This window comes from Loxodonta africana, chromosome 11 (genome assembly GCF_030014295.1).
Source record: "Loxodonta africana isolate mLoxAfr1 chromosome 11, mLoxAfr1.hap2, whole genome shotgun sequence".
Lineage (NCBI taxonomy): Eukaryota > Metazoa > Chordata > Mammalia > Proboscidea > Elephantidae > Loxodonta > Loxodonta africana.
The window spans coordinates 13,452,153-13,475,515 of record NC_087352.1 but is presented as its reverse complement, the minus strand read 5'-3'; the positions used below and the strand labels follow the sequence as shown (position 1 = coordinate 13,475,515).

The window sequence follows — 23,363 nt, the reverse complement described above, 5'->3', positions numbered from 1 at the left end:
TCCCGCGCCTCCCCTCCCCTCCCTAGAAGATTGTTTCTTTCTCTTGGTAAACCTTTTCATGAGTTGTTCTGGGTGTGTTTATCTGTCCTTTCGGGATTGATTGATTTCACTCAACAGAATGCCTTCCACATTCATCCATGTTGTGAGAAGTGTCGCGGATGCTTCACTGTGCTTTGTCATTGCGTGCTATTCCCTTGTGTGATGTACCGGACTCATAGAGACCCCGTTGCATAGTTCTTTCAAGAGAAGTTGTGTGCATGTGATGAGTTGGAGGGAGTTGAGTCACCTTGCTAAAAGCATCAGGGGGGGATAACATGGTGAAAGAGATCGGGGAAAAGTCGTCCATCTGGCAAGGACGCTGAATTTAGAACCTGATTTCGCCGGTGTGGAAAGGCAGATAGATCACGAAGAAGGGAAACTGACCAATCAGGACTCTCTCGGTTATCTAGTGCTTCTAAGAAAGAGAAACCACTCTGGATGGCTTTCGGAGAAATGTATTCTCTCCCAGTTTAGGAGGGTACAAGTCCAAGTTGAGGGCCCCAGCTTCAGGGGAAAGTTCTCTTTCTCTCTCTCTTTCTCTCGGTCAGCTCTTGGATTAAGATCCTCCATAACGATCTTCCCCTGGGTCTAGGCGTTTGTCAGAGAAAGGACTCTGGGTCAAAAGAGATTGACTCCGGATATAAGCTAACGCAGTATTTGAGTCCTGCCTCATTCAAATAACTGCCTCTAATCCCACCTCATTAACATCTTGGAGGGCAGGATTGACAAAACACAGTATCATAACATCCAATCAGAAAAAGGACAACCACACAATTCTGGGAACCCTGGCCTAGCCAAGTGGAGGCATAGAGGTGGGGGTGGGGGGTGGAAATTTGATCCATGATAAGGACTTAATGGATTCTGAGGATGAAAGAAATGTTAAAGAGGAAAGACCTCATGAGAGAAGAGGGAGGAGATAGACTGTCAAAACATTTGACCCTGAAAGGGTTAGCTGGGGTGTTTCCTCAACTAAATCGGGGGCTGCATGTGCCAGAAAATGTGGACCCAAATGCCGATCGATTTGATAGAGTTGACAGATTCATGAAACAGGGAGACGTTTTCGTGACATACGTGTGGGGAAAAAAAGAAATAAGGCCCCTAGCGAAAACTCTCACTCGTTTTCTGACTAGCAACCCCACGACCGTTCCCCGGGATAACCCAGATGATGGTGAAACTTCCACAAGTTCAAAGGGGAATGTCTTTTCTACTCAGAAAATGAGTGAGAGGAAAAGGAGGGAGCCGCTGAGGCCATCCTAGGACGATGTAGGCTTGACCGGTGGGGAATGGTGTTGGGTAAGGTGGTGTGCGAACTGAGCTGTGCCGTGATCCTGAGTAGTTCGGTAGATCGTTTCTTGTTTGGCAGTTACATACTAACGCAATCATCTCCATGATGAGATGGAAGATTAGGCACTGACTTCGGTGATGAGATCTGCCCTGAGCAGCCAATCAGTTGAGAGGGGGATTTGTTGGAGGGGGGTGTGTGTGCGTGTGTGTGAGTGGCCTGCCTCCAGTATATAGGGGGCTGTTCGTGCAAGGCTGCCTTCACTCAGGATCCTGCATCCAGCTCGTCACCAGCTGCCCTGCGGTTCTTGGGACTTGAGGCAGCCAGCGGCGGTCTTCCCTGCTGACGTCGGATTCCTGCTCCTTTGCGGCCCGTGAGCTTGTTGCAGCGGTCTGGCCAGCAGATCTTGGGTTCTTCAGCCCCTGCAGCTACGTGAATCAGGAGAAGCCTCCAGCCTGACATCTGACCCATGAACTTTGGACTTGCCAGACCCTACCACCGTGGCTTGAAAGCAGACAGGTTTCTTTCTAAAGGCTTCTGAGGAGCTAAGGAGGGACCCAGAACACGGAGTGCTGGAGTCATCACCTTGGCTCTCCCCGAGGCCTTAGAAGACCCTTCCCGCCCAGCCCAGGTCAGGATTGCTTTTGGAGCACATATCGATCGGCATGAGCAGCCGAAGCCCAGCCAGGCTCTTGGACCTTGCCAAGCAGAGCCTGCTGCAGAACGAAGCCTTGGCCGTTGCCTCTCTGGAGTCACTGCCCGCGCAACTCTTCCTGCCCTTGTTCCTGGAGGCTGTTGCTGGGAGACACAGCGAGACTCCGAAGGCAATGGTGCGGGCCTGGCCCTTCAGCCACCTTGCCCTGGGGGCTCTGATGAAGGCTCAGCAGCCTCAGCAGGACATCTTAAAAGCTGCGCTGGATGGGCTCGATGACCTGCTTGCCCACAAGATCCGCCCCAGAAGATGGAAACTGCAAGTGCTGGATTTACGGCTGAATGCGAATACCAACTTCTGGGACGTAGCGCCTAGAACCTGGGACTGGTCCTCCGTGCGCTCGTTGGAGGAGCCGGAGGCCGCCCAGCCTAAGACGAAGAGGCCAAAAGTGGACGACTCAAGGAAGGAGGAGAAAGAGCTCTTGGCCCCTGTGCAGGTGCTCCTAGAAGACTTTTGTCTCCAGAAAGCCACCCCCGATGAATTCCTCACCTTCCTCATGAAGAGGGTCAAGCAGGGAAAAGGTCTGCCACAGCTGTGCTGTAGGAAGCTGGAGTTTCTTGATATGTCACTCGGACACATTCAGAAGATCCTGAGAATGGTGCAGCTGGACTGTGTCCAAGAGGTAGAATTGAATGGCCACTGGGACCTGCTCACCCTGGCCAGCTTTGCTCCTCACCTCAGCCAGATGGTGAATGTGAGCAGACTGCGCGTCTCTCACATCATGACGATCTCCTTCATTCCCTGGGCGGCGGAGGGAGTGGACAAGCTACTTTCCCAGTTCAGCGCTCAGTTGCTCAGTCTGCACCAGCTCCAGGAGCTCCACCTAGACTCTGTCTTCTTCCTGGAAGGCCGCCTAGACCAGGTGCTCAGGTGCCTGAAGAGCCCTTTGGTGACCCTCTCGCTGACTAATTGCTTGCTTTTGGAGTCTGACTTGACCCACCTGGCATCCTGCCTGAACACCAGCCACCTAAGGTACCTGAATTTGAGTGAGGTCAACATGATGGCCTTAAGTCCCGAGTTCCTCCAAGTTGTGCTAGAGAGAGCCTCAGCCACTCTCCACCGCCTGGCATTAGATGGGTGCGGGATCAGGGACTCCCAGCTCATGTCCATCCTGCCTGCTCTGGGCCACTGCTCCCAGCTCACCAGCTTCAGCTTCCGTGGAAACCCAGTCTCCGTGGCGGCCCTGCAGAGCCTGCTGCGGCACACCGTCCTGCTGAGCAGGTTCAGACTCGGACTTTTTCCTGTCCCTCTGGAGTGCTATGTGGGCCTCCAAGGCACCGTCGACCTGGGCAATCTTCGACGCTCTCTGGCCGAGCTGAGACTGATACTGCAGGACTTAGGGCGACCCAATTCGGTCTTATTGTTCAGCGACAGCGCCTGGACCTATGATGTGATTCTCCTCTATTGCGTGGCCTGATGTCATTTTCACTCGGGCTTTAGACGAGGGCTTGCAGGGCAGACGTGTTTCTCATGAAACAATTCATACACATATTGTGTTGTGACATTTATCGCCAAGCCCACGGTACGACAACACTCTCCCTTTCTCCACCTCGGCTATCCCGTTACCGGCTCTCCTGTCACCCCCTGCCTTCTCATTCGTGCCCCTGGACTGGTGTGCCCATTTGGTCTCCTTTGGTTTGAGGGTCAGTGGAATCTTTGGCTGAGGGGTGAACTTCGGGAGTGACTTCCATACTGAGTTGAAAGGGTGTCCGGGGGCCATCGACTCGGGGTTGTTCTAGCCTAGTAGCCTTGAAGTCCAAATTCGGGGCACCAGCTCCGGGGAAGGCTTTCTCCCTCTGTTGGCTCTGGAGGAAGATCCTTGTCATCAGTCTTCCCTTGGCCTGGGAGTTTGTCCGTGCAGGAAGCCCGGGTCCAAAGCACACGCTCTCTTCCCAGCGCTGCTTTCTTGGTGCTGTGATGTCCCCGGCTCTCTGCTCGCTCGTCTCTCCTTTCATCTCTTGGAAGAGAACAGGTGACGCAGGCCCTCCCCAGGGAACCTCTCTTTCCATTGGGATCAGGATGTGATCTCAGAAAGGGTTTTACATCCCACCCTAAGCCTCCTCAACAGGGCCCAATGCTGCCTCGTTCGGCAGGGCCAGAGATTAGGATTTCCAATACATAGGCCAGTTGCATCAATTCACAAAATGGAGGACGGCATCCTGGCAATCGTGGCCTAGGCAAAGTGACACACATCTTCTAGGGGGACCAAAGTGAACCCCCGACACTCTGTTCTGCCCGTCGAGCTACATGTTCTCCGAGACCACGGTCCCCAGCTGTCAGCCGAGTCATTCGCTCCCTCAGGGAGTTTGGGTGTATCTAGGAATCATCCATGACCTTTCCTTGGTCAAGCTGTGCTGCTCTCCCCAGTAGTGTGTCCAGCCTACCAAACGAACAAGCAAAGAAACAGACAAACCCCCAACCAAACCCGTTGTTCTCGAGTGGTTTCCAACTCATCGCAACCCTATAGGAAAGGGTAGAACTGCCCCATACGGCTTCCAAGGAGCCGCTGGTGGAGTTGAACTGCCAGCCTTTTGCTTAGCAGCCGAGATCTTCACCACTGGGCCAGCGGGGTTCCACCGTGTGCTGTCTTACCCTTCTCCGAAAAAAAAGGCACCACTTATCTCTTGTCTAGTTAGTTTTTTTTCCCTTCCCGCGCCTCCCCTCCCCTCCCTAGAAGATTGTTTCTTTCTCTTGGTAAACCTTTTCATGAGTTGTTCTGGGTGTATTTATCTGTCCTTTCGGGATTGATTGATTTCACTCAACAGAATGCCTTCCACATTCATCCATGTTGTGAGAAGTGTCGCGGATGCTTCACTGTGCTTTGTCATTGCGTGCTATTCCCTTGTGTGATGTACCGGACTCATAGAGACCCCGTTGCATAGTTCTTTCAAGAGAAGTTGTGTGCATGTGATGAGTTGGAGGGAGTTGAGTCACCTTGCTAAAAGCATCAGGGGGGGATAACATGGTGGAAGAGATCGGGGAAAAGTCGTCCATCTGGCAAGGACGCTGAATTTAGAACCTGATTTCGCCGGTGTGGAAAGGCAGATAGATCACGAAGAAGGGAAACTGACCAATCAGGACTCTCTCGGTTATCTAGTGCTTCTAAGAAAGAGAAACCACTCTGGATGGCTTTCGGAGAAATGTATTCTCTCCCAGTTTAGGAGGGTACAAGTCCAAGTTGAGGGCCCCAGCTTCAGGGGAAAGTTCTCTTTCTCTCTCTCTTTCTCTCGGTCAGCTCTTGGATTAAGATCCTCCATAACGATCTTCCCCTGGGTCTAGGCGTTTGTCAGAGAAAGGACTCTGGGTCAAAAGAGATTGACTCCGGATATAAGCTAACGCAGTATTTGAGTCCTGCCTCATTCAAATAACTGCCTCTAATCCCACCTCATTAACATCTTGGAGGGCAGGATTGACAAAACACAGTATCATAACATCCAATCAGAAAAAGGACAACCACACAATTCTGGGAACCCTGGCCTAGCCAAGTGGAGGCATAGAGGTGGGGGTGGGGGGTGGAAATTTGATCCATGATAAGGACTTAATGGATTCTGAGGATGAAAGAAATGTTAAAGAGGAAAGACCTCATGAGAGAAGAGGGAGGAGATAGACTGTCAAAACATTTGACCCTGAAAGGGTTAGCTGGGGTGTTTCCTCAACTAAATCGGGGGCTGCATGTGCCAGAAAATGTGGACCCAAATGCCGATCGATTTGATAGAGTTGACAGATTCATGAAACAGGGAGACGTTTTCGTGACATACGTGTGGGGAAAAAAAGAAATAAGGCCCCTAGCGAAAACTCTCACTCGTTTTCTGACTAGCAACCCCACGACCGTTCCCCGGGATAACCCAGATGATGGTGAAACTTCCACAAGTTCAAAGGGGAATGTCTTTTCTACTCAGAAAATGAGTGAGAGGAAAAGGAGGGAGCCGCTGAGGCCATCCTAGGACGATGTAGGCTTGACCGGTGGGGAATGGTGTTGGGTAAGGTGGTGTGCGAACTGAGCTGTGCCGTGATCCTGAGTAGTTCGGTAGATCGTTTCTTGTTTGGCAGTTACATACTAACGCAATCATCTCCATGATGAGATGGAAGATTAGGCACTGACTTCGGTGATGAGATCTGCCCTGAGCAGCCAATCAGTTGAGAGGGGGATTTGTTGGAGGGGGGTGTGTGTGCGTGTGTGTGAGTGGCCTGCCTCCAGTATATAGGGGGCTGTTCGTGCAAGGCTGCCTTCACTCAGGATCCTGCATCCAGCTCGTCACCAGCTGCCCTGCGGTTCTTGGGACTTGAGGCAGCCAGCGGCGGTCTTCCCTGCTGACGTCGGATTCCTGCTCCTTTGCGGCCCGTGAGCTTGTTGCAGCGGTCTGGCCAGCAGATCTTGGGTTCTTCAGCCCCTGCAGCTACGTGAATCAGGAGAAGCCTCCAGCCTGACATCTGACCCATGAACTTTGGACTTGCCAGACCCTACCACCGTGGCTTGAAAGCAGACAGGTTTCTTTCGAAAGGCTTCTGAGGAGCTAAGGAGGGACCCAGAACACGGAGTGCTGGAGTCATCACCTTGGCTCTCCCCGAGGCCTTAGAAGACCCTTCCCGCCCAGCCCAGGTCAGGATTGCTTTTGGAGCACATATCGATCGGCATGAGCAGCCGAAGCCCAGCCAGGCTCTTGGACCTTGCCAAGCAGAGCCTGCTGCAGAACGAAGCCTTGGCCGTTGCCTCTCTGGAGTCACTGCCCGCGCAACTCTTCCTGCCCTTGTTCCTGGAGGCTGTTGCTGGGAGACACAGCGAGACTCCGAAGGCAATGGTGCGGGCCTGGCCCTTCAGCCACCTTGCCCTGGGGGCTCTGATGAAGGCTCAGCAGCCTCAGCAGGACATCTTAAAAGCTGCGCTGGATGGGCTCGATGACCTGCTTGCCCACAAGATCCGCCCCAGAAGATGGAAACTGCAAGTGCTGGATTTACGGCTGAATGCGAATACCAACTTCTGGGACGTAGCGCCTAGAACCTGGGACTGGTCCTCCGTGCGCTCGTTGGAGGAGCCGGAGGCCGCCCAGCCTAAGACGAAGAGGCCAAAAGTGGACGACTCAAGGAAGGAGGAGAAAGAGCTCTTGGCCCCTGTGCAGGTGCTCCTAGAAGACTTTTGTCTCCAGAAAGCCACCCCCGATGAATTCCTCACCTTCCTCATGAAGAGGGTCAAGCAGGGAAAAGGTCTGCCACAGCTGTGCTGTAGGAAGCTGGAGTTTCTTGATATGTCACTCGGACACATTCAGAAGATCCTGAGAATGGTGCAGCTGGACTGTGTCCAAGAGGTAGAATTGAATGGCCACTGGGACCTGCTCACCCTGGCCAGCTTTGCTCCTCACCTCAGCCAGATGGTGAATGTGAGCAGACTGCGCGTCTCTCACATCATGACGATCTCCTTCATTCCCTGGGCGGCGGAGGGAGTGGACAAGCTACTTTCCCAGTTCAGCGCTCAGTTGCTCAGTCTGCACCAGCTCCAGGAGCTCCACCTAGACTCTGTCTTCTTCCTGGAAGGCCGCCTAGACCAGGTGCTCAGGTGCCTGAAGAGCCCTTTGGTGACCCTCTCGCTGACTAATTGCTTGCTTTTGGAGTCTGACTTGACCCACCTGGCGTCCTGCCTGAACACCAGCCACCTAAGGTACCTGAATTTGAGTGAGGTCAACATGATGGCCTTAAGTCCCGAGTTCCTCCAAGTTGTGCTAGAGAGAGCCTCAGCCACTCTCCACCGCCTGGCATTAGATGGGTGCGGGATCAGGGACTCCCAGCTCATGTCCATCCTGCCTGCTCTGGGCCACTGCTCCCAGCTCACCAGCTTCAGCTTCCGTGGAAACCCAGTCTCCGTGGCGGCCCTGCAGAGCCTGCTGCGGCACACCGTCCTGCTGAGCAGGTTCAGACTCGGACTTTTTCCTGTCCCTCTGGAGTGCTATGTGGGCCTCCAAGGCACCGTCGACCTGGGCAATCTTCGACGCTCTCTGGCCGAGCTGAGACTGATACTGCAGGACTTAGGGCGGCCCAATTCGGTCTTATTGTTCAGCGACAGCGCCTGGACCTATGATGTGATTCTCCTCTATTGCGTGGCCTGATGTCATTTTCACTCGTGCTTTAGACGAGGGCTTGCAGGGCAGACGTGTTTCTCATGAAACAATTCATACACATATTGTGTTGTGACATTTATCGCCAAGCCCACGGTACGGCAACACTCTCCCTTTCTCCACCTCGGCTATCCCGTTACCGGCTCTCCTGTCACCCCCTGCCTTCTCATTCGTGCCCCTGGACTGGTGTGCCCATTTGGTCTCCTTTGGTTTGAGGGTCAGTGGAATCTTTGGCTGAGGGGTGAACTTCGGGAGTGACTTCCATACTGAGTTGAAAGGGTGTCCGGGGGCCATCGACTCGGGGTTGTTCTAGCCTAGTAGCCTTGAAGTCCAAATTCGGGGCACCAGCTCCGGGGAAGGCTTTCTCCCTCTGTTGGCTCTGGAGGAAGATCCTTGTCATCGGTCTTCCCTTGGCCTGGGAGTTTGTCCGTGCAGGAACCCCGGGTCCAAAGCACACGCTCTCTTCCCAGCGCTGCTTTCTTGGTGCTGTGACGTCCCCGGCTCTCTGCTCGCTCGTCTCTCCTTTCATCTCTTGGAAGAGAACAGGTGACGCAGGCCCTCCCCAGGGAACCTCTCTTTCCATTGGGATCAGGATGTGATCTCAGAAAGGGTTTTACATCCCACCCTAAGCCTCCTCAACAGGGCCCAATGCTGCCTCGTTCGGCAGGGCCAGAGATTAGGATTTCCAATACATAGGCCAGTTGCATCAATTCACAAAATGGAGGACGGCATCCTGGCAATCGTGGCCTAGGCAAAGTGACACACATATTCTAGGGGGACCAAAGTGAACCCCCGACACTCTGTTCTGCCCGTCGAGCTACATGTTCTCCGAGACCACGGTCCCCAGCTGTCAGCCGAGTCATTCGCTCCCTCAGGGAGTTTGGGTGTATCTAGGAATCATCCATGACCTTTCCTTGGTCAAGCTGTGCTGCTCTCCCCAGTAGTGTGTCCAGCCTACCAAACGAACAAGCAAAGAAACAGACAAACCCCCAACCAAACCCGTTGTTCTCGAGTGGTTTCCAACTCATCGCAACCCTATAGGAAAGGGTAGAACTGCCCCATACGGCTTCCAAGGAGCCGCTGGTGGAGTTGAACTGCCAGCCTTTTGCTTAGCAGCCGAGATCTTCACCACTGGGCCAGCGGGGTTCCACCGTGTGCTGTCTTACCCTTCTCCGAAAAAAAAGGCACCACTTATCTCTTGTCTAGTTAGTTTTTTTTCCCTTCCCGCGCCTCCCCTCCCCTCCCTAGAAGATTGTTTCTTTCTCTTGGTAAACCTTTTCATGAGTTGTTCTGGGTGTATTTATCTGTCCTTTCGGGATTGATTGATTTCACTCAACAGAATGCCTTCCACATTCATCCATGTTGTGAGAAGTGTCGCGGATGCTTCACTGTGCTTTGTCATTGCGTGCTATTCCCTTGTGTGATGTACCGGACTCATAGAGACCCCGTTGCATAGTTCTTTCAAGAGAAGTTGTGTGCATGTGATGAGTTGGAGGGAGTTGAGTCACCTTGCTAAAAGCATCAGGGGGGGATAACATGGTGGAAGAGATCGGGGAAAAGTCGTCCATCTGGCAAGGGCGCTGAATTTAGAACCTGATTTCGCCGGTGTGGAAAGGCAGATAGATCACGAAGAAGGGAAACTGACCAATCAGGACTCTCTCGGTTATCTAGTGCTTCTAAGAAAGAGAAACCACTCTGGATGGCTTTCGGAGAAATGTATTCTCTCCCAGTTTAGGAGGGTACAAGTCCAAGTTGAGGGCCCCAGCTTCAGGGGAAAGTTCTCTTTCTCTCTCTCTTTCTCTCGGTCAGCTCTTGGATTAAGATCCTCCATAACGATCTTCCCCTGGGTCTAGGCGTTTGTCAGAGAAAGGACTCTGGGTCAAAAGAGATTGACTCCGGATATAAGCTAACGCAGTATTTGAGTCCTGCCTCATTCAAATAACTGCCTCTAATCCCACCTCATTAACATCTTGGAGGGCAGGATTGACAAAACACAGTATCATAACATCCAATCAGAAAAAGGACAACCACACAATTCTGGGAACCCTGGCCTAGCCAAGTGGAGGCATAGAGGTGGGGGTGGGGGGTGGAAATTTGATCCATGATAAGGACTTAATGGATTCTGAGGATGAAAGAAATGTTAAAGAGGAAAGACCTCATGAGAGAAGAGGGAGGAGATAGACTGTCAAAACATTTGACCCTGAAAGGGTTAGCTGGGGTGTTTCCTCAACTAAATCGGGGGCTGCATGTGCCAGAAAATGTGGACCCAAATGCCGATCGATTTGATAGAGTTGACAGATTCATGAAACAGGGAGACGTTTTCGTGACATACGTGTGGGGAAAAAAAGAAATAAGGCCCCTAGCGAAAACTCTCACTCGTTTTCTGACTAGCAACCCCACGACCGTTCCCCGGGATAACCCAGATGATGGTGAAACTTCCACAAGTTCAAAGGGGAATGTCTTTTCTACTCAGAAAATGAGTGAGAGGAAAAGGAGGGAGCCGCTGAGGCCATCCTAGGACGATGTAGGCTTGACCGGTGGGGAATGGTGTTGGGTAAGGTGGTGTGCGAACTGAGCTGTGCCGTGATCCTGAGTAGTTCGGTAGATCGTTTCTTGTTTGGCAGTTACATACTAACGCAATCATCTCCATGATGAGATGGAAGATTAGGCACTGACTTCGGTGATGAGATCTGCCCTGAGCAGCCAATCAGTTGAGAGGGGGATTTGTTGGAGGGGGGTGTGTGTGCGTGTGTGTGAGTGGCCTGCCTCCAGTATATAGGGGGCTGTTCGTGCAAGGCTGCCTTCACTCAGGATCCTGCATCCAGCTCGTCACCAGCTGCCCTGCGGTTCTTGGGACTTGAGGCAGCCAGCGGCGGTCTTCCCTGCTGACGTCGGATTCCTGCTCCTTTGCGGCCCGTGAGCTTGTTGCAGCGGTCTGGCCAGCAGATCTTGGGTTCTTCAGCCCCTGCAGCTACGTGAATCAGGAGAAGCCTCCAGCCTGACATCTGACCCATGAACTTTGGACTTGCCAGACCCTACCACCGTGGCTTGAAAGCAGACAGGTTTCTTTCGAAAGGCTTCTGAGGAGCTAAGGAGGGACCCAGAACACGGAGTGCTGGAGTCATCACCTTGGCTCTCCCCGAGGCCTTAGAAGACCCTTCCCGCCCAGCCCAGGTCAGGATTGCTTTTGGAGCACATATCGATCGGCATGAGCAGCCGAAGCCCAGCCAGGCTCTTGGACCTTGCCAAGCAGAGCCTGCTGCAGAACGAAGCCTTGGCCGTTGCCTCTCTGGAGTCACTGCCCGCGCAACTCTTCCTGCCCTTGTTCCTGGAGGCTGTTGCTGGGAGACACAGCGAGACTCCGAAGGCAATGGTGCGGGCCTGGCCCTTCAGCCACCTTGCCCTGGGGGCTCTGATGAAGGCTCAGCAGCCTCAGCAGGACATCTTAAAAGCTGCGCTGGATGGGCTCGATGACCTGCTTGCCCACAAGATCCGCCCCAGAAGATGGAAACTGCAAGTGCTGGATTTACGGCTGAATGCGAATACCAACTTCTGGGACGTAGCGCCTAGAACCTGGGACTGGTCCTCCGTGCGCTCGTTGGAGGAGCCGGAGGCCGCCCAGCCTAAGACGAAGAGGCCAAAAGTGGACGACTCAAGGAAGGAGGAGAAAGAGCTCTTGGCCCCTGTGCAGGTGCTCCTAGAAGACTTTTGTCTCCAGAAAGCCACCCCCGATGAATTCCTCACCTTCCTCATGAAGAGGGTCAAGCAGGGAAAAGGTCTGCCACAGCTGTGCTGTAGGAAGCTGGAGTTTCTTGATATGTCACTCGGACACATTCAGAAGATCCTGAGAATGGTGCAGCTGGACTGTGTCCAAGAGGTAGAATTGAATGGCCACTGGGACCTGCTCACCCTGGCCAGCTTTGCTCCTCACCTCAGCCAGATGGTGAATGTGAGCAGACTGCGCGTCTCTCACATCATGACGATCTCCTTCATTCCCTGGGCGGCGGAGGGAGTGGACAAGCTACTTTCCCAGTTCAGCGCTCAGTTGCTCAGTCTGCACCAGCTCCAGGAGCTCCACCTAGACTCTGTCTTCTTCCTGGAAGGCCGCCTAGACCAGGTGCTCAGGTGCCTGAAGAGCCCTTTGGTGACCCTCTCGCTGACTAATTGCTTGCTTTTGGAGTCTGACTTGACCCACCTGGCGTCCTGCCTGAACACCAGCCACCTAAGGTACCTGAATTTGAGTGAGGTCAACATGATGGCCTTAAGTCCCGAGTTCCTCCAAGTTGTGCTAGAGAGAGCCTCAGCCACTCTCCACCGCCTGGCATTAGATGGGTGCGGGATCAGGGACTCCCAGCTCATGTCCATCCTGCCTGCTCTGGGCCACTGCTCCCAGCTCACCAGCTTCAGCTTCCGTGGAAACCCAGTCTCCGTGGCGGCCCTGCAGAGCCTGCTGCGGCACACCGTCCTGCTGAGCAGGTTCAGACTCGGACTTTTTCCTGTCCCTCTGGAGTGCTATGTGGGCCTCCAAGGCACCGTCGACCTGGGCAATCTTCGACGCTCTCTGGCCGAGCTGAGACTGATACTGCAGGACTTAGGGCGGCCCAATTCGGTCTTATTGTTCAGCGACAGCGCCTGGACCTATGATGTGATTCTCCTCTATTGCGTGGCCTGATGTCATTTTCACTCGTGCTTTAGACGAGGGCTTGCAGGGCAGACGTGTTTCTCATGAAACAATTCATACACATATTGTGTTGTGACATTTATCGCCAAGCCCACGGTACGGCAACACTCTCCCTTTCTCCACCTCGGCTATCCCGTTACCGGCTCTCCTGTCACCCCCTGCCTTCTCATTCGTGCCCCTGGACTGGTGTGCCCATTTGGTCTCCTTTGGTTTGAGGGTCAGTGGAATCTTTGGCTGAGGGGTGAACTTCGGGAGTGACTTCCATACTGAGTTGAAAGGGTGTCCGGGGGCCATCGACTCGGGGTTGTTCTAGCCTAGTAGCCTTGAAGTCCAAATTCGGGGCACCAGCTCCGGGGAAGGCTTTCTCCCTCTGTTGGCTCTGGAGGAAGATCCTTGTCATCGGTCTTCCCTTGGCCTGGGAGTTTGTCCGTGCAGGAACCCCGGGTCCAAAGCACACGCTCTCTTCCCAGCGCTGCTTTCTTGGTGCTGTGACGTCCCCGGCTCTCTGCTCGCTCGTCTCTCCTTTCATCTCTTGGAAGAGAACAGGTGACGCAGGCCCTCCCCAGGGAACCTCTCTTTCCATTGGGATCAGGATGTGATCTCAGAAAGGGTTTTACATCCCACCCTAAGCCTCCTCAACAGGGCCCAATGCTGCCTCGTTCGGCAGGGCCAGAGATTAGGATTTCCAATACATAGGCCAGTTGCATCAATTCACAAAATGGAGGACGGCATCCTGGCAATCGTGGCCTAGGCAAAGTGACACACATATTCTAGGGGGACCAAAGTGAACCCCCGACACTCTGTTCTGCCCGTCGAGCTACATGTTCTCCGAGACCACGGTCCCCAGCTGTCAGCCGAGTCATTCGCTCCCTCAGGGAGTTTGGGTGTATCTAGGAATCATCCATGACCTTTCCTTGGTCAAGCTGTGCTGCTCTCCCCAGTAGTGTGTCCAGCCTACCAAACGAACAAGCAAAGAAACAGACAAACCCCCAACCAAACCCGTTGTTCTCGAGTGGTTTCCAACTCATCGCAACCCTATAGGAAAGGGTAGAACTGCCCCATACGGCTTCCAAGGAGCCGCTGGTGGAGTTGAACTGCCAGCCTTTTGCTTAGCAGCCGAGATCTTCACCACTGGGCCAGCGGGGTTCCACCGTGTGCTGTCTTACCCTTCTCCGAAAAAAAAGGCACCACTTATCTCTTGTCTAGTTAGTTTTTTTTCCCTTCCCGCGCCTCCCCTCCCCTCCCTAGAAGATTGTTTCTTTCTCTTGGTAAACCTTTTCATGAGTTGTTCTGGGTGTATTTATCTGTCCTTTCGGGATTGATTGATTTCACTCAACAGAATGCCTTCCACATTCATCCATGTTGTGAGAAGTGTCGCGGATGCTTCACTGTGCTTTGTCATTGCGTGCTATTCCCTTGTGTGATGTACCGGACTCATAGAGACCCCGTTGCATAGTTCTTTCAAGAGAAGTTGTGTGCATGTGATGAGTTGGAGGGAGTTGAGTCACCTTGCTAAAAGCATCAGGGGGGGATAACATGGTGGAAGAGATCGGGGAAAAGTCGTCCATCTGGCAAGGGCGCTGAATTTAGAACCTGATTTCGCCGGTGTGGAAAGGCAGATAGATCACGAAGAAGGGAAACTGACCAATCAGGACTCTCTCGGTTATCTAGTGCTTCTAAGAAAGAGAAACCACTCTGGATGGCTTTCGGAGAAATGTATTCTCTCCCAGTTTAGGAGGGTACAAGTCCAAGTTGAGGGCCCCAGCTTCAGGGGAAAGTTCTCTTTCTCTCTCTCTTTCTCTCGGTCAGCTCTTGGATTAAGATCCTCCATAACGATCTTCCCCTGGGTCTAGGCGTTTGTCAGAGAAAGGACTCTGGGTCAAAAGAGATTGACTCCGGATATAAGCTAACGCAGTATTTGAGTCCTGCCTCATTCAAATAACTGCCTCTAATCCCACCTCATTAACATCTTGGAGGGCAGGATTGACAAAACACAGTATCATAACATCCAATCAGAAAAAGGACAACCACACAATTCTGGGAACCCTGGCCTAGCCAAGTGGAGGCATAGAGGTGGGGGTGGGGGGTGGAAATTTGATCCATGATAAGGACTTAATGGATTCTGAGGATGAAAGAAATGTTAAAGAGGAAAGACCTCATGAGAGAAGAGGGAGGAGATAGACTGTCAAAACATTTGACCCTGAAAGGGTTAGCTGGGGTGTTTCCTCAACTAAATCGGGGGCTGCATGTGCCAGAAAATGTGGACCCAAATGCCGATCGATTTGATAGAGTTGACAGATTCATGAAACAGGGAGACGTTTTCATGACATACGTGTGGGGAAAAAAAGAAATAAGGCCCCTAGCGAAAACTCTCACTCGTTTTCTGACTAGCAACCCCACGACCGTTCCCCGGGATAACCCAGATGATGGTGAAACTTCCACAAGTTCAAAGGGGAATGTCTTTTCTACTCAGAAAATGAGTGAGAGGAAAAGGAGGGAGCCGCTGAGGCCATCCTAGGACGATGTAGGCTTGACCGGTGGGGAATGGTGTTGGGTAAGGTGGTGTGCGAACTGAGCTGTGCCGTGATCCTGAGTAGTTCGGTAGATCGTTTCTTGTTTGGCAGTTACAGACTAACGCAATCATCTCCGTCATGAGATGGAAGATTAGGCACTGACTTCGGTGATGAGATCTGCCCTGAGCAGCCAATCAGTTGAGAGGGGGATTTGTTGGAGGGGGGTGTGTGTGCGTGTGTGTGAGTGGCCTGCCTCCAGTATATAGGGGGCTGTTCGTGCAAGGCTGCCTTCACTCAGGATCCTGCATCCAGCTCGTCACCAGCTGCCCTGCGGTTCTTGGGACTTGAGGCAGCCAGCGGCGGTCTTCCCTGCTGACGTCGGATTCCTGCTCCTTTGCGGCCCGTGAGCTTGTTGCAGCGGTCTGGCCAGCAGATCTTGGGTTCTTCAGCCCCTGCAGCTACGTGAATCAGGAGAAGCCTCCAGCCTGACATCTGACCCATGAACTTTGGACTTGCCAGACCCTACCACCGTGGCTTGAAAGCAGACAGGTTTCTTTCGAAAGGCTTCTGAGGAGCTAAGGAGGGACCCAGAACACGGAGTGCTGGAGTCATCACCTTGGCTCTCCCCGAGGCCTTAGAAGACCCTTCCCGCCCAGCCCAGGTCAGGATTGCTTTTGGAGCACATATCGATCGGCATGAGCAGCCGAAGCCCAGCCAGGCTCTTGGACCTTGCCAAGCAGAGCCTGCTGCAGAACGAAGCCTTGGCCGTTGCCTCTCTGGAGTCACTGCCCGCGCAACTCTTCCTGCCCTTGTTCCTGGAGGCTGTTGCTGGGAGACACAGCGAGACTCCGAAGGCAATGGTGCGGGCCTGGCCCTTCAGCCACCTTGCCCTGGGGGCTCTGATGAAGGCTCAGCAGCCTCAGCAGGACATCTTAAAAGCTGCGCTGGATGGGCTCGATGACCTGCTTGCCCACAAGATCCGCCCCAGAAGATGGAAACTGCAAGTGCTGGATTTACGGCTGAATGCGAATACCAACTTCTGGGACGTAGCGCCTAGAACCTGGGACTGGTCCTCCGTGCGCTCGTTGGAGGAGCCGGAGGCCGCCCAGCCTAAGACGAAGAGGCCAAAAGTGGACGACTCAAGGAAGGAGGAGAAAGAGCTCTTGGCCCCTGTGCAGGTGCTCCTAGAAGACTTTTGTCTCCAGAAAGCCACCCCCGATGAATTCCTCACCTTCCTCATGAAGAGGGTCAAGCAGGGAAAAGGTCTGCCACAGCTGTGCTGTAGGAAGCTGGAGTTTCTTGATATGTCACTCGGACACATTCAGAAGATCCTGAGAATGGTGCAGCTGGACTGTGTCCAAGAGGTAGAAGTGAATGGCCACTGGGACCTGCTCACCCTGGCCAGCTTTGCTCCTCACCTCAGCCAGATGGTGAATGTGAGCAGACTGCGCGTCTCTCACATCATGACGATCTCCTTCATTCCCTGGGCGGCGGAGGGAGTGGACAAGCTACTTTCCCAGTTCAGTGCTCAGTTGCTCAGTCTGCACCAGCTCCAGGAGCTCCACCTAGACTCTGTCTTCTTCCTGGAAGGCCGCCTAGACCAGGTGCTCAGGTGCCTGAAGAGCCCTTTGGTGACCCTCTCACTGACTAATTGCTTGCTTTTGGAGTCTGACTTGACCCACCTGGCGTCCTGCCTGAACACCAGCCACCTAAGGTACCTGAATTTGAGTGAGGTCAACATGATGGCCTTAAGTCCCGAGTTCCTCCACGTTGTGCTAGAGAGAGCCTCAGCCACCCTCCACCGCCTGGCATTAGATGGATGCGGGATCAGGGACTCCCAGCTCATGTCCATCCTGCCTGCTCTGGGCCACTGCTCCCAGCTCACCAGCTTCAGCTTCCGTGGAAACCCAGTCTCCGTGGCGGCCCTGCAGAGCCTGCTGCGGCACACCGTCCTGCTGAGCAGGTTCAGACTCGGACTTTTTCCTGTCCCTCTGGAGTGCTATGTGGGCCTCCAAGGCACCGTCGACCTGGGCAATCTTCGACGCTCTCTGGCCGAGCTGAGACTGATACTGCAGGACTTAGGGCGGCCCAATTCGGTCTTATTGTTCAGCGACAGCGCCTGGACCTATGATGTGATTCTCCTCTATTGCGTGGCCTGATGTCATTTTCACTCGTGCTTTAGACGAGGGCTTGCAGGGCAGACGTGTTTCTCATGAAACAATTCATACACATATTGTGTTGTGACATTTATCGCCAAGCCCACGGTACGGCAACACTCTCCCTTTCTCCACCTCGGCTATCCCGGTACCGGCTCTCCTGTCACCCCCTGCCTTCTCATTCGTGCCCCTGGACTGGTGTGCCCATTTGGTCTCCTTTGGTTTGAGGGTCAGTGGAATCTTTGGCTGAGGGGTGAACTTCGGGAGTGACTTCCATACTGAGTTGAAAGGGTGTCCGGGGGCCATCGACTCGGGGTTGTTCTAGCCTAGTAGCCTTGAAGTCCAAATTCGGGGCACCAGCTCCGGGGAAGGCTTTCTCCCTCTGTTGGCTCTGGAGGAAGATCCTTGTCATCAGTCTTCCCTTGGCCTGGGAGTTTGTCCGTGCAGGAAGCCCGGGTCCAAAGCACACGCTCTCTTCCCAGCGCTGCTTTCTTGGTGCTGTGACGTCCCCGGCTCTCTGCTCGCTCGTCTCTCCTTTCATCTCTTGGAAGACAAAAGGTGACGCAGGCCCTCCCCAGGGAACCTCTCTTTCCATTGGGATCAGGATGTGATCTCAGAAAGGGTTTTACATCCCACCCTAAGCCTCCTCAACAGGGCCCAATGCTGCCTCGTTCGGCAGGGCCAGAGATTAGGATTTCCAATACATAGGCCAGTTGCATCAATTCACAAAATGGAGGACAGCATCCTGGCAATCGTGGCCTAGGCAAAGTGACACACATATTCTAGGGGGACCAAAGTGAACCCCCGACACTCTGTTCTGCCCGTCGAGCTACATGTTCTCCGAGACCACGGTCCCCAGCTGTCAGCCGAGTCATTCGCTCCCTCAGGGAGTTTGGGTGTATCTAGGAATCATCCATGACCTTTCCTTGGTCAAGCTGTGCTGCTCTCCCCAGTAGTGTGTCCAGCCTACCAAACGAACAAGCAAAGAAACAGACAAACCCCCAACCAAACCCGTTGTTCTCGAGTGGTTTCCAACTCATCGCAACCCTATAGGAAAGGGTAGAACTGCCCCATACGGCTTCCAAGGAGCCGCTGGTGGAGTTGAACTGCCAGCCTTTTGCTTAGCAGCCGAGATCTTCACCACTGGGCCAGCGGGGTTCCACCGTGTGCTGTCTTACCCTTCTCCGAAAAAAAAGGCACCACTTATCTCTTGTCTAGTTAGTTTTTTTTCCCTTCCCGTGCCTCCCCTCCCCTCCCTAGAAGATTCTTTCTTTCTCTTGGTAAACCTTTTCATGAGTTGTTCTGGGTGTATTTATCTGTCCTTTTGGGATTGATTGATTTCACTCAACAGAATGCCTTCCACATTCATCCATGTTGTGAGAAGTGTCGCGGATGCTTCACTGTGCTTTGTCATTGCGTGCTATTCCCTTGTGTGATGTACCGGACTCATAGAGACCCCGTTGCATAGTTCTTTCAAGAGAAGTTGTGTGCATGTGATGAGTTGGAGGGAGTTGAGTCACCTTGCTAAAAGCATCAGGGGGGGATAACATGGTGGAAGAGATCGGGGAAAAGTCGTCCATCTGGCAAGGACGCTGAATTTAGAACCTGATTTCGCCGGTGTGGAAAGGCAGATAGATCACGAAGAAGGGAAACTGACCAATCAGGACTCTCTCGGTTATCTAGTGCTTCTAAGAAAGAGAAACCACTCTGGATGGCTTTCGGAGAAATGTATTCTCTCCCAGTTTAGGAGGGTACAAGTCCAAGTTGAGGGCCCCAGCTTCAGGGGAAAGTTCTCTTTCTCTCTCTCTTTCTCTCGGTCAGCTCTTGGATTAAGATCCTCCATAACGATCTTCCCCTGGGTCTAGGCGTTTGTCAGAGAAAGGACTCTGGGTCAAAAGAGATTGACTCCGGATATAAGCTAACGCAGTATTTGAGTCCTGCCTCATTCAAATAACTGCCTCTAATCCCACCTCATTAACATCTTGGAGGGCAGGATTGACAAAACACAGTATCATAACATCCAATCAGAAAAAGGACAACCACACAATTCTGGGAACCCTGGCCTAGCCAAGTGGAGGCATAGAGGTGGGGGTGGGGGGTGGAAATTTGATCCATGATAAGGACCTAATGGATTCTGAGGATGAAAGAAATGTTAAAGAGGAAAGACCTCATGAGAGAAGAGGGAGGAGATAGACTGTCAAAACATTTGACCCTGAAAGGGTTAGCTGGGGTGTTTCCTCAACTAAATCGGGGGCTGCATGTGCCAGAAAATGTGGACCCAAATGCCGATCGATTTGATAGAGTTGACAGATTCATGAAACAGGGAGACGTTTTCGTGACATACGTGTGGGGAAAAAAAGAAATAAGGCCCCTAGCGAAAACTCTCACTCGTTTTCTGACTAGCAACCCCACGACCGTTCCCCGGGATAACCCAGATGATGGTGAAACTTCCACAAGTTCAAAGGGGAATGTCTTTTCTACTCAGAAAATGAGTGAGAGGAAAAGGAGGGAGCCGCTGAGGCCATCCTAGGACGATGTAGGCTTGACCGGTGGGGAATGGTGTTGGGTAAGGTGGTGTGCGAACTGAGCTGTGCCGTGATCCTGAGTAGTTCGGTAGATCGTTTCTTGTTTGGCAGTTACAGACTAACGCAATCATCTCCGTGATGAGATGGAAGATTAGGCACTGACTTCGGTGATGAGATCTGCCCTGAGCAGCCAATCAGTTGAGAGGGGGATTTGTTGGAGGGGGGTGTGTGTGCGTGTGTGTGAGTGGCCTGCCTCCAGTATATAGGGGGCTGTTCGTGCAAGGCTGCCTTCACTCAGGATCCTGCATCCAGCTCGTCACCAGCTGCCCTGCGGTTCTTGGGACTTGAGGCAGCCAGCGGCGGTCTTCCCTGCTGACTTCGGATTCCTGCTCCTTTGCGGCCCGTGAGCTTGTTGCAGCGGTCTGGCCAGCAGATCTTGGGTTCTTCAGCCCCTGCAGCTACGTGAATCAGGAGAAGCCTCCAGCCTGACATCTGACCCATGAACTTTGGACTTGCCAGACCCTACCACCGTGGCTTGAAAGCAGACAGGTTTCTTTCGAAAGGCTTCTGAGGAGCTAAGGAGGGACCCAGAACACGGAGTGCTGGAGTCATCACCTTGGCTCTCCCCGAGGCCTTAGAAGACCCTTCCCGCCCAGCCCAGGTCAGGATTGCTTTTGGAGCACATATCGATCGGCATGAGCAGCCGAAGCCCAGCCAGGCTCTTGGACCTTGCCAAGCAGAGCCTGCTGCAGAACGAAGCCTTGGCCGTTGCCTCTCTGGAGTCACTGCCCGCGCAACTCTTCCTGCCCTTGTTCCTGGAGGCTGTTGCTGGGAGACACAGCGAGACTCTGAAGGCAATGGTGCGGGCCTGGCCCTTCAGCCACCTTGCCCTGGGGGCTCTGATGAAGGCTCAGCAGCCTCAGCAGGACATCTTAAAAGCTGCGCTGGATGGGCTCGATGACCTGCTTGCCCACAAGATCCGCCCCAGAAGATGGAAACTGCAAGTGCTGGATTTACGGCTGAATGCGAATACCAACTTCTGGGACGTAGCGCCTAGAACCTGGGACTGGTCCTCCGTGCGCTCGTTGGAGGAGCCGGAGGCCGCCCAGCCTAAGACGAAGAGGCCAAAAGTGGACGACTCAAGGAAGGAGGAGAAAGAGCTCTTGGCCCCTGTGCAGGTGCTCCTAGAAGACTTTTGTCTCCAGAAAGCCACCCCCGATGAATTCCTCACCTTCCTCATGAAGAGGGTCAAGCAGGGAAAAGGTCTGCCACAGCTGTGCTGTAGGAAGCTGGAGTTTCTTGATATGTCACTCGGACACATTCAGAAGATCCTGAGAATGGTGCAGCTGGACTGTGTCCAAGAGGTAGAATTGAATGGCCACTGGGACCTGCTCACCCTGGCCAGCTTTGCTCCTCACCTCAGCCAGATGGTGAATGTGAGCAGACTGCGCGTCTCTCACATCATGACGATCTCCTTCATTCCCTGGGCGGCGGAGGGAGTGGACAAGCTACTTTCCCAGTTCAGCGCTCAGTTGCTCAGTCTGCACCAGCTCCAGGAGCTCCACCTAGACTCTGTCTTCTTCCTGGAAGGCCGCCTAGACCAGGTGCTCAGGTGCCTGAAGAGCCCTTTGGTGACCCTCTCGCTGACTAATTGCTTGCTTTTGGAGTCTGACTTGACCCACCTGGCGTCCTGCCTGAACACCAGCCACCTAAGGTACCTGAATTTGAGTGAGGTCAACATGATGGCCTTAAGTCCCGAGTTCCTCCAAGTTGTGCTAGAGAGAGCCTCAGCCACCCTCCACCGCCTGGCATTAGATGGGTGCGGGATCAGGGACTCCCAGCTCATGTCCCTCTTGCCTGCTCTGGCCCACTGCTCCCAGCTCACCAGCTTCAGCTTCCGTGGAAACCCAGTCTCCGTGGCGGCCCTGCAGAGCCTGCTGCGGCACACCGTCCTGCTGAGCAGGTTCAGACTCGGACTTTTTCCTGTCCCTCTGGAGTGCTATGTGGGCCTCCAAGGCACCGTCGACCTGGGCAATCTTCGACGCTCTCTGGCCGAGCTGAGACTGATACTGCAGGACTTAGGGCGGCCCAATTCGGTCTTATTGTTCAGCGACAGCGCCTGGACCTATGATGTGATTCTCCTCTATTGCGTGGCCTGATGTCATTTTCACTCGTGCTTTAGACGAGGGCTTGCAGGGCAGACGTGTTTCTCATGAAACAATTCATACACATATTGTGTTGTGACATTTATCGCCAAGCCCACGGTACGGCAGCACTCTCCCTTTCTCCACCTCGGGTATCCCGTTACCGGCTCTCCTGTCACCCCCTGCCTTCTCATTCGTGCCCCTGGACTGGTGTGCCCATTTGGTCTCCTTTGGTTTGAGGGTCAGTGGAATCTTTGGCTGAGGGGTGAACTTCGGGAGTGACTTTCATACTGAGTTGAAAGGGTGTCCGGGGGCCATCGACTCGGGGTTGTTCTAGCCTAGTAGCCTTGAAGTCCAAATTCGGGGCACCAGCTCCGGGGAAGGCTTTCTCCCTCTGTTGGCTCTGGAGGAAGATCCTTGTCATCAGTCTTCCCTTGGCCTGGGAGTTTGTCCGTGCAGGAAGCCCGGGTCCAAAGCACACGCTCTCTTCCCAGCGCTGCTTTCTTGGTGCTGTGACGTCCCCGGCTCTCTGCTCGCTCGTCTCTCCTTTCATCTCTTGGAAGACAAAAGGTGACGCAGGCCCTCCCCAGGGAACCTCTCTTTCCATTGGGATCAGGATGTGATCTCAGAAAGGGTTTTACATCCCACCCTAAGCCTCCTCAACAGGGCCCAATGCTGCCTCGTTCGGCAGGGCCAGAGATTAGGATTTCCAATACATAGGCCAGTTGCATCAATTCACAAAATGGAGGACAGCATCCTGGCAATCGTGGCCTAGGCAAAGTGACACACATATTCTAGGGGGACCAAAGTGAACCCCCGACACTCTGTTCTGCCCGTCGAGCTACATGTTCTCCGAGACCACGGTCCCCAGCTGTCAGCCGAGTCATTCGCTCCCTCAGGGAGTTTGGGTGTATCTAGGAATCATCCATGACCTTTCCTTGGTCAAGCTGTGCTGCTCTCCCCAGTAGTGTGTCCAGCCTACCAAACGAACAAGCAAAGAAACCGACAAACCCCCAACCAAACCCGTTGTTCTCGAGTGGTTTCCAACTCATCGCAACCCTATAGGAAAGGGTAGAACTGCCCCATACGGCTTCCAAGGAGCCGCTGGTGGAGTTGAACTGCCAGCCTTTTGCTTAGCAGCCGAGATCTTCACCACTGGGCCAGCGGGGTTCCACCGTGTGCTGTCTTACCCTTCTCCGAAAAA

At 53.5% G+C, this 23,363-nt stretch overlaps 5 protein-coding genes across 5 annotated transcripts; all 5 read left to right on the top strand.

Moving 5' to 3' along the window:
- Positions 1–1,986: 1,986 nt before the first annotated feature.
- On the top strand, positions 1,987–3,450 carry LOC135232671 (melanoma antigen preferentially expressed in tumors-like). The gene has a single exon (XM_064293151.1). It carries the CDS (start codon positions 1,987–1,989, stop codon positions 3,448–3,450), a length of 1,464 nt encoding a protein of 487 aa, XP_064149221.1.
- A 3,217-nt stretch (positions 3,451–6,667) lies between these two features.
- On the top strand, positions 6,668–8,131 carry LOC135232670 (melanoma antigen preferentially expressed in tumors-like). Its single transcript, XM_064293150.1, has one exon. It carries the CDS (start codon positions 6,668–6,670, stop codon positions 8,129–8,131), a length of 1,464 nt encoding a protein of 487 aa, XP_064149220.1.
- A 3,217-nt stretch (positions 8,132–11,348) lies between these two features.
- Positions 11,349–12,812, top strand: LOC135232669 (melanoma antigen preferentially expressed in tumors-like). Its single transcript, XM_064293149.1, has one exon. The coding sequence runs from the start codon at positions 11,349–11,351 to the stop codon at positions 12,810–12,812; it is 1,464 nt and encodes a 487-aa protein (XP_064149219.1).
- A 3,217-nt stretch (positions 12,813–16,029) lies between these two features.
- LOC135232668 (melanoma antigen preferentially expressed in tumors-like) lies at positions 16,030–17,493 on the top strand. Its single transcript, XM_064293148.1, has one exon. It carries the CDS (start codon positions 16,030–16,032, stop codon positions 17,491–17,493), a length of 1,464 nt encoding a protein of 487 aa, XP_064149218.1.
- Positions 17,494–20,710: 3,217 nt separating this feature from the next.
- LOC135232667 (melanoma antigen preferentially expressed in tumors-like) lies at positions 20,711–22,174 on the top strand. Its single transcript, XM_064293147.1, has one exon. The coding sequence runs from the start codon at positions 20,711–20,713 to the stop codon at positions 22,172–22,174; it is 1,464 nt and encodes a 487-aa protein (XP_064149217.1).
- The last annotated feature ends 1,189 nt before the right edge of the window (positions 22,175–23,363 follow it).

Coding starts and splice junctions, on each gene's coding strand:
- LOC135232667 (XM_064293147.1), top strand. CDS start 20,711: ATGAGCAGCCGAAGCCCAGCCAGGCTCTTGGACCTTGCCAAGCAGAGC.
- LOC135232671 (XM_064293151.1), top strand. CDS start 1,987: ATGAGCAGCCGAAGCCCAGCCAGGCTCTTGGACCTTGCCAAGCAGAGC.
- LOC135232670 (XM_064293150.1), top strand. CDS start 6,668: ATGAGCAGCCGAAGCCCAGCCAGGCTCTTGGACCTTGCCAAGCAGAGC.
- LOC135232668 (XM_064293148.1), top strand. CDS start 16,030: ATGAGCAGCCGAAGCCCAGCCAGGCTCTTGGACCTTGCCAAGCAGAGC.
- LOC135232669 (XM_064293149.1), top strand. CDS start 11,349: ATGAGCAGCCGAAGCCCAGCCAGGCTCTTGGACCTTGCCAAGCAGAGC.